The 14,423-nt window shown below is 42.2% G+C and overlaps 1 protein-coding gene across 1 annotated transcript in view; it reads right to left on the minus strand.

The window, feature by feature from the left end:
• The window catches only part of LOC103151144 (multiple epidermal growth factor-like domains protein 11), a gene marked incomplete at its 3' end in the record, with an annotated part of 89,294 nt that overhangs the window by 57,605 nt on the left and 17,266 nt on the right, over nucleotides 1-14,423 (minus strand). The window contains exons 3-5 of the mRNA XM_007571030.2: nucleotides 6,266-6,390; nucleotides 5,190-5,291; nucleotides 2,333-2,433 (exon numbers count right to left, since the gene is read on the minus strand). Of these exons, the coding sequence (XP_007571092.1) occupies nucleotides 2,333-2,433; nucleotides 5,190-5,291; nucleotides 6,266-6,372 (310 nt within the window). The remainder of the gene's footprint in view (nucleotides 1-2,332; nucleotides 2,434-5,189; nucleotides 5,292-6,265; nucleotides 6,391-14,423) is intronic.

The raw sequence follows: 14,423 nt of genomic DNA on the forward strand, positions 1-14,423 counted from the left end.
AGCTAGCTGCTGCTCAGCCAATCAGAGCAGGAGTCTCTACCGTTAGCGAGCAGCTAGCTGCTGCTCAGCCAATCAGAGCAGGAGTCTCTACCATTAGCGAGCCGCTAACCGCTGTGACCTCCTGCTTAACCAATCAGAGCCGGAGGTCACACCATCAAACAAAGCAGTCAGAGGTTTTCCTCCAGAGTCTCCGGGGAGAAGACAGTTGTTGTTTACCAGCAGAATAAAATGACACAATGTCCCCCCGCTGACCTCTGACCCCCAGGCAGTCCCCCTCTGTTCAGGGACAAAGCAGCTCTGAACCATAGAGTTTACCATGTAGAGTGGATAATTGATTTCTGCAGCTGAATGAAGACGAACTCTCTGGACGGATTTTACTATCGTTTTTCTCCTCTGGGTTTTTCTGTCGTATTTCTGTAAATTTCACAATTTCTTTAGTTTTATTTGTGTAGAAAATAATTCAAACTCCAACATTAAAGTCAGTTTACGGAGTTTTAAATAAAAAATCTGTTTGCAAAAATAATAACTTCCCTTTAATCAGTAATAATCAAGTTATGAAATCATTTTATTTAGATGAATCTGACAAACGTTCTAATAAATCAGAGATCTGCAACCTAAAGATTCGCTTTACCAAACGTCACGAAAAAACAACACAACTTAAAAACAAATATCCACTTTAGGAAAGAGCCGGCGTTACATTTCTGTTGTTACAATTTAAAGTAAAGATAAACATAAAAGAGGATGCAGATATTTTTCTTTTCTTTTTTAAACTACAGATTCCAACAAAATGACAGGAAAAACATTTAAAATCACGTTACTGATGCGCTGTGTCTTTCTTTGTGGAAATTCAGTTCAGATATTGCAGGAAAAAAAGAAAAATGGTTAAAAACCTGCAATTGTTATTATTTCTCTATTTAAAAACATGAACTGGCTCATTTTAATTTTTAGCCAAAGTTATTAAGAGCATGATAAAAGAAAGTGCGCCCTCCTTCAGCCCTCTGGTTTGGTCTGAAACACTGAGCTGCTCTTCGTGACTTTAACTGGTTCATTCAGAAAACACTAATAATAAAATCTTTATCTTCTCAGAAACTGACAGATTTTATGTTTTTGTGATGCGATAGTTTTTGCTGTGGCGCGTCACACATCAACTCATGATTATGAGCCACACAGTGAGTGCACAGCCCACACCATGACTCCTCCACCGCCGTGCTCCACATCTCCTCTCAGGCTGGGTGATGTCGCAGAGAGAAAATCTGAATTTATTTATTTAGCTTGTTTTCTTTTCTAAAAAAAAAAAAAAATCAATTGCAAATGACAGAAATCATTTTCAAACAGTAATTTCAACCCTCTCTTCTTCGAATTGGGTGACGGATTATTAGGAACGCTCTGCCAGAAAAACAGCAGAATAAAGAACATCTCTTTTTTCAGATTTCACTGCGGATGTTGAGGCAGCGTCTGTCTTCAAACCAAACGAAGGCAGGTGCTAATCTCACTGCGCGTCGGGATTACAGCTGGACATCAGCTGATAATCTGGTGAAAATCCCAGAAGCATCTGGTTCGACACGCAGCGCCACAGCTCCCAGTTCAGCTCCAACCCAAACTCCCTGCTGCCTGTTCTCCCAGAGGCAAAAGCAGAACCTGAAGCAGGTTCGTCAAAGTGGCAGCAGATAAACCGCCTGGCGAAAACAAAAACAGCGACTGAACATCATCAGCAGGTTTTATCTGGGAATCTCTGATGGTTTTACTCTTCATCTGCTGGAGCTTCTTCATCGCATCTAACACATTTAATCTGTTTCAGCTTTTTATTCCTGCAAATTCCTGTTGCTATGTTTTAAGTTTCAAACTCTTCACTGTGTTTTTGTGCAGTTTCTACTGTAAAGGTTTTAGAACACATTAAATAAGACAAAACTAACTGAAGAGTAACTTTTCATAAAGAAACAGAAACTTATTTTTAGTCAATAATTCCTTAATGTTGATAGAAAAGTTCTAGTTTCACTGGCAGATTATTTCACTTATAACATCTGAAATTACTGACCAAAACTAATCCCCTATTTTCTTATAAGTTAGTTTTGACTTATTTAAAGTCTACTGAGATATTTACAGCTGAAACTGGACAAAAAGACTTTTTCTGTTTTGCAGTGAAACAATATATTCAAACTGGTCCGCAGTGAGAACTGGGTGTTCAGACTGACAGGAAGTATCTGGGATTTTCACATTAAAAGTTTCTTTGCAGTGATGTAAACAAAGCAGCACATTGAGGATGGTGCATTGTGTTCATCTGAGTGCAGATCTGTCTTCTCTGATCATAATTCTGATATTAATGCCGACTTACGGACGCAGAGTTCTCCGGTCTCGTAGAACCCGGGGCAGCACTGCGAGCGTCTGCGGTACATCGTCCTCACGCCTCTCCTGTAGGCCGTCTTATAGCTGATCCTGCACAGGTCGCGCACACACACACACACACACACACACACACACACACACACACAAATCTGAGCTACAAAATGATGCAAATCAGACCTCAAGCATTTCATTCATAAATGTCTCAGCATAAAACTAAATATTTAGTTTACAAAATATTTAAACTAAATATCTGGGAAATATGCAAATTGGACTACCAAAATAAAACCTCTTTATAAACTCCTGCTTTTGAATCACGTAACATCATCTCTTCATCTTGTTTTTTTTCCTCTTGTCTTGAACATTTCAGCTGAAATCAAACGACGAGCCGTTTTAAAGGAAATACAGACGTTTTCCTGTGGATCCACAGCAGCAGTGATGCATCAGCGTTGGAGGATTCAGACTCACCAGCAGGAGTTTATGAAGAAGTTCTCATTACCAGCTTTTATTTTGGTAGTCTACTTCCTTATTGGCAAGTGAATTTGCTAAATATTTAGCTTTAGCTCAGCGCTAACTAAATATCAAGCTTGCTAGCTAAATATTAGCAACATTTCGTTGCTAATATTTAGCTAACTAAATATGGGCTAGCTAAGTATGGATGGGACAGCAACTTCGATGGAGCGAACCAACACAGGCTGGAGCCACATTTTCATATTTATTCATATTTTGAAGTGTTACATCAGAAAAGGTTGATCCAAACTGTAAAATTTGAAATAAGCTTCTCAGTCGTGCAAAATGTTTCTACAGCTGCTACAGCTTCTACAGATGTTTTTTTAGCTAAAGAGGAGAAGAAAACACTTTTAGCCAAATAAGTTGCAGCAAACTTTCAGATCCACTGGTTTGTCTCTGCCTTACCAGAGGAACAAAACGCTGAACATTTCTCAACCCAAACCTCCATTTCCTGAGGTGTGTGGTCCATGCTAGCTACTGTCAACATCTGATGAAACTAGACGTAGCCTGGTCGGCCCGCTCCAAACCAGCTGATGGAAACACGACAAATTTGTGTTTTCCTTTACATTTGGATGGAAACATTTGGATGGAAACATTTGGATGGAAACATTTGGATGGAAACATTTGGATGGAAACATTTGGATGGAAACAGAGCTGGAGGCCCAAAGACAGCAGGACAGAAATGAACAGATGGAAAATGAGAAGCTAGGAGATGCTAACTTGGATTAGAGCTTATTTAACTCTTAACGCTACAAGGTTCTGGGTTTGAATCCCAGCCTGGAGTCTTTCTGTACGGAGTCAGCATGTTCTCCCAGTGCATGCTGGGATCTCTCTGGGACTGTTGGGTTAACTGGTCTTGTGGCTGGTTGGGTGTGTGTGTGTGTGTGTGTGTGTGCGCGCGAGATGAACTGTGAAAATGATCTCAGAAATATTCTCAGCTTTCTGGAGATAAACATATTTTCTGGGTTATGTCAGAAGAGGCTAAATATCCAATTTAAAATGGATTCTTTGAAACCGACCGTCAGCAGAGCTGGAGAATCGTTGGTGACAGGAAAATCTGGGATGGAAACTGAAATGTTAAATCAGTCCTCGCTCTCTTCACGTTGTGAAACACTTTACTTATTATTTCTATTTTTACTCTGCTTCAGTGTTTAAACCTTGGGGTTCTGCTTGATCACAAACATTCTCTGAAAATGTCTCCAATCAGAAGAAAGAGTCTTTTCAACAGAAACTCTTTGAATGTCCATGATGAGGCCTGAAGTGCTGCGCTTGAGGTCGGCTGAACTCTGCTCGTTTTTCTGCTCATGTTAACCAGTAGATAGAAACGTGAAATTAAAAACTCCACACTGACAGAAAACCTGAGCAAAATAAAGACGCCTTTGTCAGAACGCCAGCATCAGCTGCTGACTTCCTGTGGGACAAAAACAGCCAGGAGATAATTAGGTATTTTATGGAGACTTGCTAAAACACTGGAACGTCTGAGTGGATCAATAAAGGAAGTAAAGCAGGAGCTACAGAAACAACAAAGTTTCACCAATAAAACGTGTCGCTCAGAGCAGCTGCAGATTCTTTCACTTTCAGCCTCAAACTGTGAAGTTTTAATGTGATTTTATGACGGATGAACCCAGGAAGCATTTGGAAGGAGACGGTCTGCTAGCAGGAGACCAAACCTGAGCCTGGACACACACTGAGACACGGTGGTGGCAGCATCAGGCTGTGGGAAGCTAGTCAGAGTTAAATTCAGGAATATCCTGGGTTTCAGCAGGACAACCAGCCTGAACATGCAGCCAGAGATGAGAAGGGGTGGTTTAGATCAGAAAAGATTAATGTGTTAGAATGGCCTAGTCAAAGTCCAGACCTAAATTCAACAGAAATTCTGTGGTAAAACTTGAAAACGGATGTTCTGCATTCAGTCTGACTGAGATTGAGATGTTTCAGTCTGTAGACGCACAAAGCTGGAGACAGAATATAAATGCCTGCCACACTTTTTAGATTTTTATATTGACAAAATGTAAAACCTGTGATTAATGTATTTAAGGCCAACTTACTGTTTTCAATTATTTTAAGACTTTTTAAGGCTCAATGGACACCCTGACTTTGGATAGGAATTTCTCCCTCGTGTTTTTCTGGATTATTTGGGAACGTTGGGAGCATTGGGAACGTTGGAAGCATTGGGAATGTTGGAAGCATTGGGAATGTCGGAAGCATTGGGAATGTCGGAAGCAGTGGGAGCATTGGGAACGTCGGAAGCAGTGGGAACGTCGGAAGTAGTGGGAACGTTGGGAGCAGTGGGAACGTCGGAAGCAATGGGAACGTTGGAAACGTCCTGGTGTTCCTACCTGTGTTTGGTGCATTTGAACCAGTTGAGGATGTCGGTGCAGCGGGTGTAGTAGACCTGGTCGAAGGGATGGGCGTAGGATTCCTGCACGGTGACGGCGTAGCTGCAGAAGAAGAACCACCATCATGTTAGAGCAGGATGTCCAAAGTGAGGCACGGGGGCCATTTGCGGCCCTGTGAGTAGTTTTAAGTAGCCCTGCATGCAGATAAGAAACGGCACAGCTGCAGATGAATTTTTCTGTTTCTCTTTGTATGAAACTTTCAATTACAAATTTAGTATTAACTTTTAGGAACAAAACCAATGTTTTACTTCTAATGGACTAGATAGTTTTTCACATTTTTATTCCTTCTGTATTCCACAATAATTCTGTAATTTGGTAATAGTGAGGTGTCTGGTGACTGGAACTGAGCTGCAGGCCAAAGATCTCCAGTGACTTTTTGCTCAAAAACAGACTCAGTCACAGCCAATAATTAAATCCACTTAAAGGTTTTCAAAGATGGTTCTTATTTTTGTTTCTGGGAATAAACTAAAAATAATATCTTGACTGACAAGTTAGGAAACTGCACAACTTTTTCTGAACTTCTAAAATTAAAATACAAGCTAATTTGTTGCTTAGCAGGTAAAAAGAAAAGAATTCACAATAAAATTATTTTAACAAAAAGTTTGGACAGCTCAGTGTTTGAGGTTTCCGTCTGAAAACGTCCAGCATTCCCTGGAAAGTTTTAGTGAAACTGAGGCTTCAGAAGGAAACATTTTAAATTCCCTTTAAACGGATCAGCAGGAAGGGAAACATGAAGAGGAAACTGGAATCATGTTTGCAGCTAATATCCATTTGGAAAATTCCCATCGATCACAGCAGCTCATCAGAACTGGCTCTGGGATTTTCTTTTTTTCCCAGAAGTTCGAACTCGCTGCCACCGTTTTGAATTTACAGCCTCCATCTGCCCCCCTCTGCCCGCGCCGTAAACCTTTTCCCTTCTGCATCCGGCTTTTGGCAGAACTCCCCGGCTCTGATTTGTGGCAGGGAGTCCATTAGAGCGCCGGGGCGGTTCCGACCGGCGCTAAATCAGAACTAACCTCTCCCAGTGGCTGCACACGTTGGGGTCATCGGGGTTGAGGGTTCGAACCCCGGAGACGAAGCCGAGGCACAGCAGAGTGAGGCGCGGAGAAAAGCCGACCCCCATCGTCCTCCTCCCTCCGTCCTGCAGGGGTCAGCGCAGACAGGAAGTTAATTTACCATACACCATGTATTATTAATACAATCATACATGAACTTTAACAAAGACAGAAGCAGAGCAAAGGTTTCTTCAGCTTCCTTCAAAACATCCCAGATGACCCAAAATGGCCTCCAGAACCTTCAGCCTATGAAAGTGATGATGGCATCAAAGCTCCTCCCACCTGGATGATCTTAGAAACTAAAACATGGCTTCAGCTTCAGATCGTATTTCATCTCCAGTCACATTGTTTACATTTGTGTCTCTCTTTCTGATGTAAATAATGAAGAAAGTCAGAAAAGAATCGACTCCATTGCAATTACTGTCTAATCTGCTTCTGATTTAACAGCCGACTGGTTGCCATGGAGATGAAATGACTTCTCAAACATGAAAGAATCAAAGAAACACTCCAGGTTTATTATTAATGAATAAAATAACATGATCTAAAGATTAAAAAATAGCCAATTTTACACAAGACTGCCCCTTTCCTATTGTTTGCTCCTAAACTTTTCCTCTGAGTAACGTTATGTCCAGAAACTAGAAAAACATTTTATTTATTGATTAAAAATGACTCACATTAGGCAGATTTTACAGGTAAAAGTTTTGCTTTTGCTTTTGAGGCTGATTTTGTTTCTTAAATCGACCAAAAGAAAAACTCTTCTGCTTACAGCTAAACTAGAAATTACATAAAAAGAAAAATATTCCCGCTGTATTGAAAGCAACATGAATTTTAAAATGTAATTCCAGCAATTTTATGAAAGTGGAGCAGAATACTGTTGAGGGATGTGAAATTACAGGCTGCTGTTCTGGGAAAAGAAGGAAACATGAACCAGAATCCTCCAGAATGGATCCGCGCAGAAACTCTGAGACACTTTATGGAAAACATAAAAACAGAGCCGCTCATCTTCACTTTCATAACCGCCTCGCAGTGATTTCCCCTCATGCTGATTGGGAAAATCACATCAGCGCCTTTACAGGGAACCGGGGCCGATTCAGGAGAATCTACATGCAGGTGTGGTTTCCTTCAGGCCGCTCTGCAGCCACAGAGGACACATCAAGCAGCGCGGTGACAGGAAGCTGCGCTGGCCTGCAGACCGTGACATGTTCATGTTTACCGGCGGACATCCCATCATTAACCTGAGCGCTGCCGCGAGGCAAACACTGACGCTGTCTGTTCCCCGACAGGTGAGGCGCAGGTGGAGCAGCCAATCAGCTGCTGCATGACGAAACAACGGGCATGATGATAATAACAACCCAAACTCTTTACTTAATGATACAAAGACAGCGTCTGAAATCTAGAAAGGCAGAAATTTAAGTAGATTTTGGTTTAAATCTGATGCCGGCAGCAAGTTTTTTGAAAAACTTGGGACGGCGACATGTTTACCACCGCGTTGCATCAGCTGGAGGTGAAGCTGGGAGCCGCTGCTGTCCTGTTAACAGAAAAGGTTTCCAAAAACAGCAAACGTTTGGAATCATGGAGTAAAAAATGCAGCAGTTTACAAATCATTAAAACAAACGCATGTGGAAGATTGGACTTTATTTGCAAAATGAACATTAAGACGATGCATCATTAATCAGGTCGTTAATGTTCTCTTTACTGCATTTTGAAAATTCAGAGAAAATTCCTGCAGGATTTCAGTTTGTTTCTCCCAAAGATTCAATTAGAAAACAAACAGAACCGGATCTGGAACGTTCTGCCTGAGCAAAATGGAACGTGACCAATCTGCTCCAGATTCCTGCATCTGATGCTTTTTATGATAATAAAACATTCAGAAATATTAATAATCAGTAATTCCGAGCTGATTCCTGCAGATTAAATGCTTTTTACGGATTCTGCAAATTTTCAAACTTTTATCAGCAGCGTCTTCATCACCCAAGGACAGTAAAACTGCAGAGGACTGCTTCCTGTAATTAATTCCCGGCAGCTCCCACAGGTATGAGCGTCCACCTCCAGATTCAGCAGAGATTATTGAGGATGATTAAACTCCCAGTCAGCAGCAGAAACTTGTGTTTTTACCTGAGCTCGGCCATTTTTTATCTCCAACAACAGGGCGATGTTTAAAAAGCGAACTACAGATTCTCATCCATCACAGATCAGCTGCACGATGACGAACCCGGAGCAGGAAGTCATCTGTTCAACAACCAGCCGGGAGCAGATTAAATACATATTTACAGTTTCTCTCATGTTGTAACTTTTCCTTAGCTTTTGGAGGCTGAATAAGAGAAATACATGGACCCAGAAAACCGTCCTGCTGCGGAGACAGACGCTGCCGTGCCTGAACCTCCAGGAGTTTAGCTACTGACTTCCTGTTGGATCTCCGGAAGAATCAGCCGACAGCGGTTCTGTTCCAATGATCCAGTCAGTTCAACATTTCCAGTCTGAATGTGTCACAGCTTTCACTTCAAATGAATCCCAAACAGCTGCTACAAGCAGCTAACTGATGGCTAGAATGCTAACTGCTAGCGATGTCTCACTCTGGGTCACTGTATCCCTCCCTCCCTGACCTCTAACCTCTTAATCCCAGATGAGCAGCAGTAGGTCAGACTGAGTTCTGATGGATCCAAAGTTCTTCAGAACCTGGAGTAACTCTGCAGAAGTTAAAGTTAACAGATGAATAAATTCCTCAGCTGGTTTCACTTTTCCATCATGGATCGTTTTAGTCGCAGCAACACGTTTCAAATCCATCCTGCTGCTAATTTTAACGCCAGAGGAGCCTTTCAGAAGCTAGCTGCTGTTAGCCAAGCCTACCTGTTAGCCTCACTTGTCTGTTAGCCTAACCTACCTGTTAGCCATGCTTCACTCGTCTCATCAACTGGAGGTTTTCTTTCAGTCCGACTGTGAAGCAGCAACCAGAACCTGGGTTCTGACCCGGTTCTGTTTCCCAGCAGCCAGACTCTCTGCTGGTCTGGAGTTTTGCTGCTGCCAACGCGGCTCTGATCTCATTTATTACAGTCTGCTGTTTATTACAGTAAATGGAAAAATAAAAACTCGTTTCTGCTGCTGCTCTTCATAAGCAGCAACTCAGAGCGACAGGAAGTCAATAAAAACCGGATTATTGTGGGTCAAACCGGATCCCTGCTGGAGGTCTGGGCCCAGATAGGCGTCCACTTAGCGCCTGCAGGACCCGGGACACGATTCAACATATTTACAGTAAACTCACATCATTTACTAGATTTTTCTTCAAAACATTCTTCTTTCTGATTTTGTGACTCTTAAATTGTCTTTAAATGTTATTTTTTATGGTTAAAATAATTTACCTGTGAAAAAAGAGGAAGAATAAAATCTTTAAAAGTTATTAGAAAAAATTAAGTTTGAAAAAGTAATTCAAAAAATGGAAAAATAAAATCTGAAAACATAATTTGAAAAATAAAATCCTAAAAAGAATTGAAACAAAATTGAAAAATGAAATCTGAAAAACTTAAAAATCTTAAAAGATCATTTGAAAATATAAAATCTGAAAAAATTGGCAAATTAACTTTATATAGAACCATCTGAAAATACTCTCAAAACACTTTTTGATTGAGAAGTTTTTCAAAGTTTCATTTTTGACAATAATTTTGTAATAAATGTCTCTCTAAATATCAGCGGTGTGTAAAAACCAGATGGTCCCATTAGCTCTGATGGTAGCTGCCTGCAGCAGCAAAGACTGTTTTAGAAAGAAAAGAAGAACTGGGATTGTCTTCCTGTTTCCTCCTGATCAGGAAAGCTCCACAGAGGAAGAATTTGAGCCTCAGAGATGTAAGCAGGTAAAGGCAGAAGTCAGCAGCACTTTAACTCACACTGAAGAAAATCAGCTTTCATCAAATGGCCAGAGCGTCCCGCAGACTGTAATGAAACAGCAGAGGTCACGACCTCCAGCGGCGCTTCAGGAGATCCGAGCGGACAGAACCGGTCCCAGCTGGCGGTTCTGCTGCGGACCTTTAATATGTGACTCCATCGACCTGAACGCTCCCCAGCGAGCAACACGGCGCGGCGCTGACGGAGAGCGACAGCGTGCTGACAGAGACCGGTCAATCTCATCGACGCTCCGCCGCCGCCGCTGCAGGCAGGCGGGCGATCCCCAGGGGCAGCTGCTGCACTGTGGCCCAGTCAAAGTAAAGGACAGCAACTCCAACTCTCACTGCAAATACTAAAGAGGACATGGAGATTTTACTTTGGTTCTAATGGTTCTGGGTTTTTCATATTTTGTCTTATGTTTAATTAGTTTTACAGTGTGTTTGCTAGTTGTTAGTAGTTATTAAATATTAAGTTTTTCTTAGTTGTAGTTTCAGTTTCTTTATGCTTTGTATGAAAAAAAAGATTATAGGTAATTTCTGGAGACAGGTCCTGACTATCACCACCCAATATGAAGCACAGTGCTGGCAGCATCATGCTGTGGGGCTGCAGGAGGAACCGGTGTGCTTCATTACACAGATGGAAACATGAGGAGAGATCATCGAAGCCAAACATCAGTCAGGACGTTAAAGCTCAGGTCCAAACGGGTCTGCAGCCCCACACTGCAAAAACACTAAATATGAAAGAGTATTTTTAGTTTTTAAGTGTAAATATCTGAGTGGACCTGAAATGAGACAAAATTGACCTAAAAGTAACGAAAAACTGGAGCTTGTTTTAAGTCAATAATTCCTTAATACTGATGAAAACATTTTAGCTCCACTGGAAACTTATAACATGGAAAAATGTTCTGCTATAAATGAAATAATCTGTTAGTGGAACTGAAACTTTTCATCAAGTTTAAAGAATTACTGCCTTAAATTGAGTTTCTTTTTTTTGCTGAATTACCTCTACTAAAATAAACTGATATCTGAAACTAGATTTTAAAAACAGCTGGATTAATTTAATGTTTTGCAGTGCAGAGTCTTCAGGAAAACAAAGTCCGGTTCGGAGGAACGGACCAGAACTCCAGAACTGCTGTATGTAAACTTCTGACCGTGAACACATTAATCAATCATTGATGTCATATAATTTATTCATCCATCCATTAAAACGGTCCTGAACGGTCAGTCTCATTCAGTTTGTTACAAATTAATTTAATATTCAACCAAAATAAAATCTGGACAAAAACAACAAGCTGACAGAAAGCAGAACATCCAACATGGCGTCCAGCTGACCGCAGACAGAAATCAATAACTGATTAATCTGCAGATTATTTTACATTTCAACAGACAGAAAGTTTCTGGTTGTCTTTACTAATTTTAAAAAATATTTCTATTTTTTGTTCAGGAACTTTCTTCATACTCTGCTGCACCACAAACTGTGACTTCCATCAAAGATCTTCACCAGATTTTATGTTTTTCTGGGTCTTTTTTCTCACCTCTACATGAATAATCTCAGACTCCACAACTTTCCTGGAAGGTTTGTTTTTCATTTTTCACCAGTTTCAGATAAACAAGAGAGCAGCAGCAGTCGCCTGTCGGCTATCAGGAAACACGCCGAGTTCACAGACGAGTCCATCATCCTGCGGCGCATCCAGGCAGAGAGGAGGCAGCAGAAACACGCTCCGCTCCGTTTCCCTCCTGAACGTCCTGCTCCTGTTCAGACATGCCGACCAAACTACCACTCCACTTCCTGTTGGAGAAAAATCTAACTTCCTGAGAAACGGATCGTCTTTAAATAAGGCCAAAACGTTTCCGATCCGAGACTGAAACCAGGAAGTTTAATTAGTGAACGACGTCTTCCTGGTTAAACGACGCAACATCCTGCTTCTATTAGCCGTTCTTCAAAACAGGAAAGACAAGAGATCTGGTCTCCATGACAACAAGATGCTGGTTATTAATCAGCTCTACCATCACAAATCCTCAGATTTTCCTGTTTATCAGCATTTAACCGCAGAGCAGTGATGTGACGTTCAAGAACAATCCGACTGTTTAGAACGGCTCTTTACCCTGAACAGTAGATACAAAGAGTTAATAGTTTAACTGTTCAAGTTAATTACTATTTTTATTTATTCCAGTTAACAAAAATGCTCTCAATTTTGGTTTAATTGGTTTTATGATAACTGTGATAACTTCACCAGTCCAACTAGCCAGTCCAACCAGTCCCCCTGATGGTGTCTGAACGCGCTGACCTTTTCCTGCGCTGTGCCTTTAAGAGGTGCTGTCGGCCTGGCAGCGCACCAAGCTGTGAAATCACCCTAATCCGGCCGTTCACTCTTCATCCAGCTGATCAATGGCCGCCTCTGGACGGAGGAGCTGAGGATGGAAGGATGCTATCGACACCGTGGAGCGGCTCGATAAATGGATTCCTTCAGTCCCCTCTATCTTTAAGACACGCTGCCTTTATTGATCCGGGGCTCCTTGCATCTCACTGCAAATGGTTTTCAAATATTAGCTCTTATTAAACTTGCTAAGCAGGCCACACAACAGCCAAGAAATCTCCACAGGCCAAATAAAGTCCGAAATGAGAACTTTCTCCGATCCGCTGCTGAATCTGTAATGAGCTGTGAGGCTTTAAGGAGAAGCTCGGTCGACTCCTGCAGGAGGAAACATGAAGCCAGACGTCACAACATGGATGCAGCAGAGCCGGAAAAACCTAAAATACTCGTAGAAAACCAAAACAAACAGAAGGAGGGAATAATCCTGGTGGGAAAACAACAGATTTACAACAGATGATGCAACTGAAGGCTTATTTTACTTGTCTGGAGTCAAAATTTGCAGAACGATGCTCTGCAAATGGTCGGAACGGATCGGAACCGGGCAGGATGGCATCAGGAAGCCGATACAGTCTGCAGGATCATTAGGCATCAGGCTTTATTACCCAACATGATGCAGCATTTACCCTCTGATTCATCCAGGTTTTGTTTTTGCATTTAAATATTTAAAGTCAATAAACTAATAGAAAGAAAATAAAGAAAAAATACAGAGAGCCGTTTTCAAATTAGACTCGTTTTGATCAGAGGTAAAAACTCCAACATCTGCTCCACCTCCAGCTGCTGTGGCTCTGAGTCAAACCAACCTGTTCCCCTCCTGGCCTGTGGGGGCGCTGCACCAGAACCACTGATGGAAACGACACAAAAACCTCTGAAGACACTGAGAGCAACTTCCTTCTTCACCAGATGGAAACAAGATGGAGGTGTCAGATTTCAGCGGTTGGAGGATTTCTCTTTAGGCTAAAGACCAGGAGCCATTTTTGCTGCTAGCGCTAGGCTAGCACGTTAGCTTTGGTTGTATTTACCCAGAATGCCCTGCGCTGTAGTCCACTTCCTGCTTTTGGAGCGGTCTCTGTTCACATCGGTTGGTTTGACTCAGAGCAGAGAGGGAGAGAACCACAGCAGATGAAATGGAAGAAATGTTGAAGTTCTGGTTCCGATCGGAGCGAGTCTGCCGGACCCTCAGGAGGAAAACATCCTGAAAACCATCAAGTCCTCCGCTGACGGTTCGATTCAGCATCGACAACGAGGTTTCAGACACTTCTGCTGCAGAAAACTGGATGAAAGGCAGGAAAAGGCAGCAGCAGACAGTGTTTAAATTCTGCCTCCATTTGTGAAGCTTCATGTCAGGAAATGTTTTATTTGCCTTTAATCAAATGTTCAGTTTCTACTCCGTCTCCAGACACAACAGTACGGTCTTCCCTGGGGGAGGAAGCGGCCTGGAGTCATCCAGGCTAATGTACAGTGAAGGAAACAAAGCCTCCTCCTGCTGGAGTCAGGGACAAAGCAGTGAAAGGCTTTTTAGGAGGAACACGCTCCAAAGGAGAGCGCTGAGGAAGCAGTTCTTCCCGGCTGAAAAGCATCCATCTCCATGTAAACATGTTACACAACAGCAGAGCCAATCCCACAAATGGCTGCAGCACAGAGCTGCGGCCGGCTGAATGTTCGCCGGCAGGAAAACCTCCCCAACAAACCAGCAGCTGCCGGAGAACTCGGCCATCATTCACGCTCCACTTGGAAAACATCTGCAAGGAGCAGCGGCTCGGCCGCTTCTGTTTTCATGGAGACGAAACGAAGCTGCGTGGTTTTATTCAGCTGCGTGGTTTTATTCAGCTGCGTGGTTTTATTCAGCTGCGTGGTTTTATTCAGCTGCGT

Source organism: Poecilia formosa, unplaced genomic scaffold (genome assembly GCF_000485575.1).
Source record: "Poecilia formosa unplaced genomic scaffold, Poecilia_formosa-5.1.2 Scaffold272, whole genome shotgun sequence".
In the NCBI taxonomy this organism is placed as follows: domain Eukaryota; kingdom Metazoa; phylum Chordata; class Actinopteri; order Cyprinodontiformes; family Poeciliidae; genus Poecilia; species Poecilia formosa.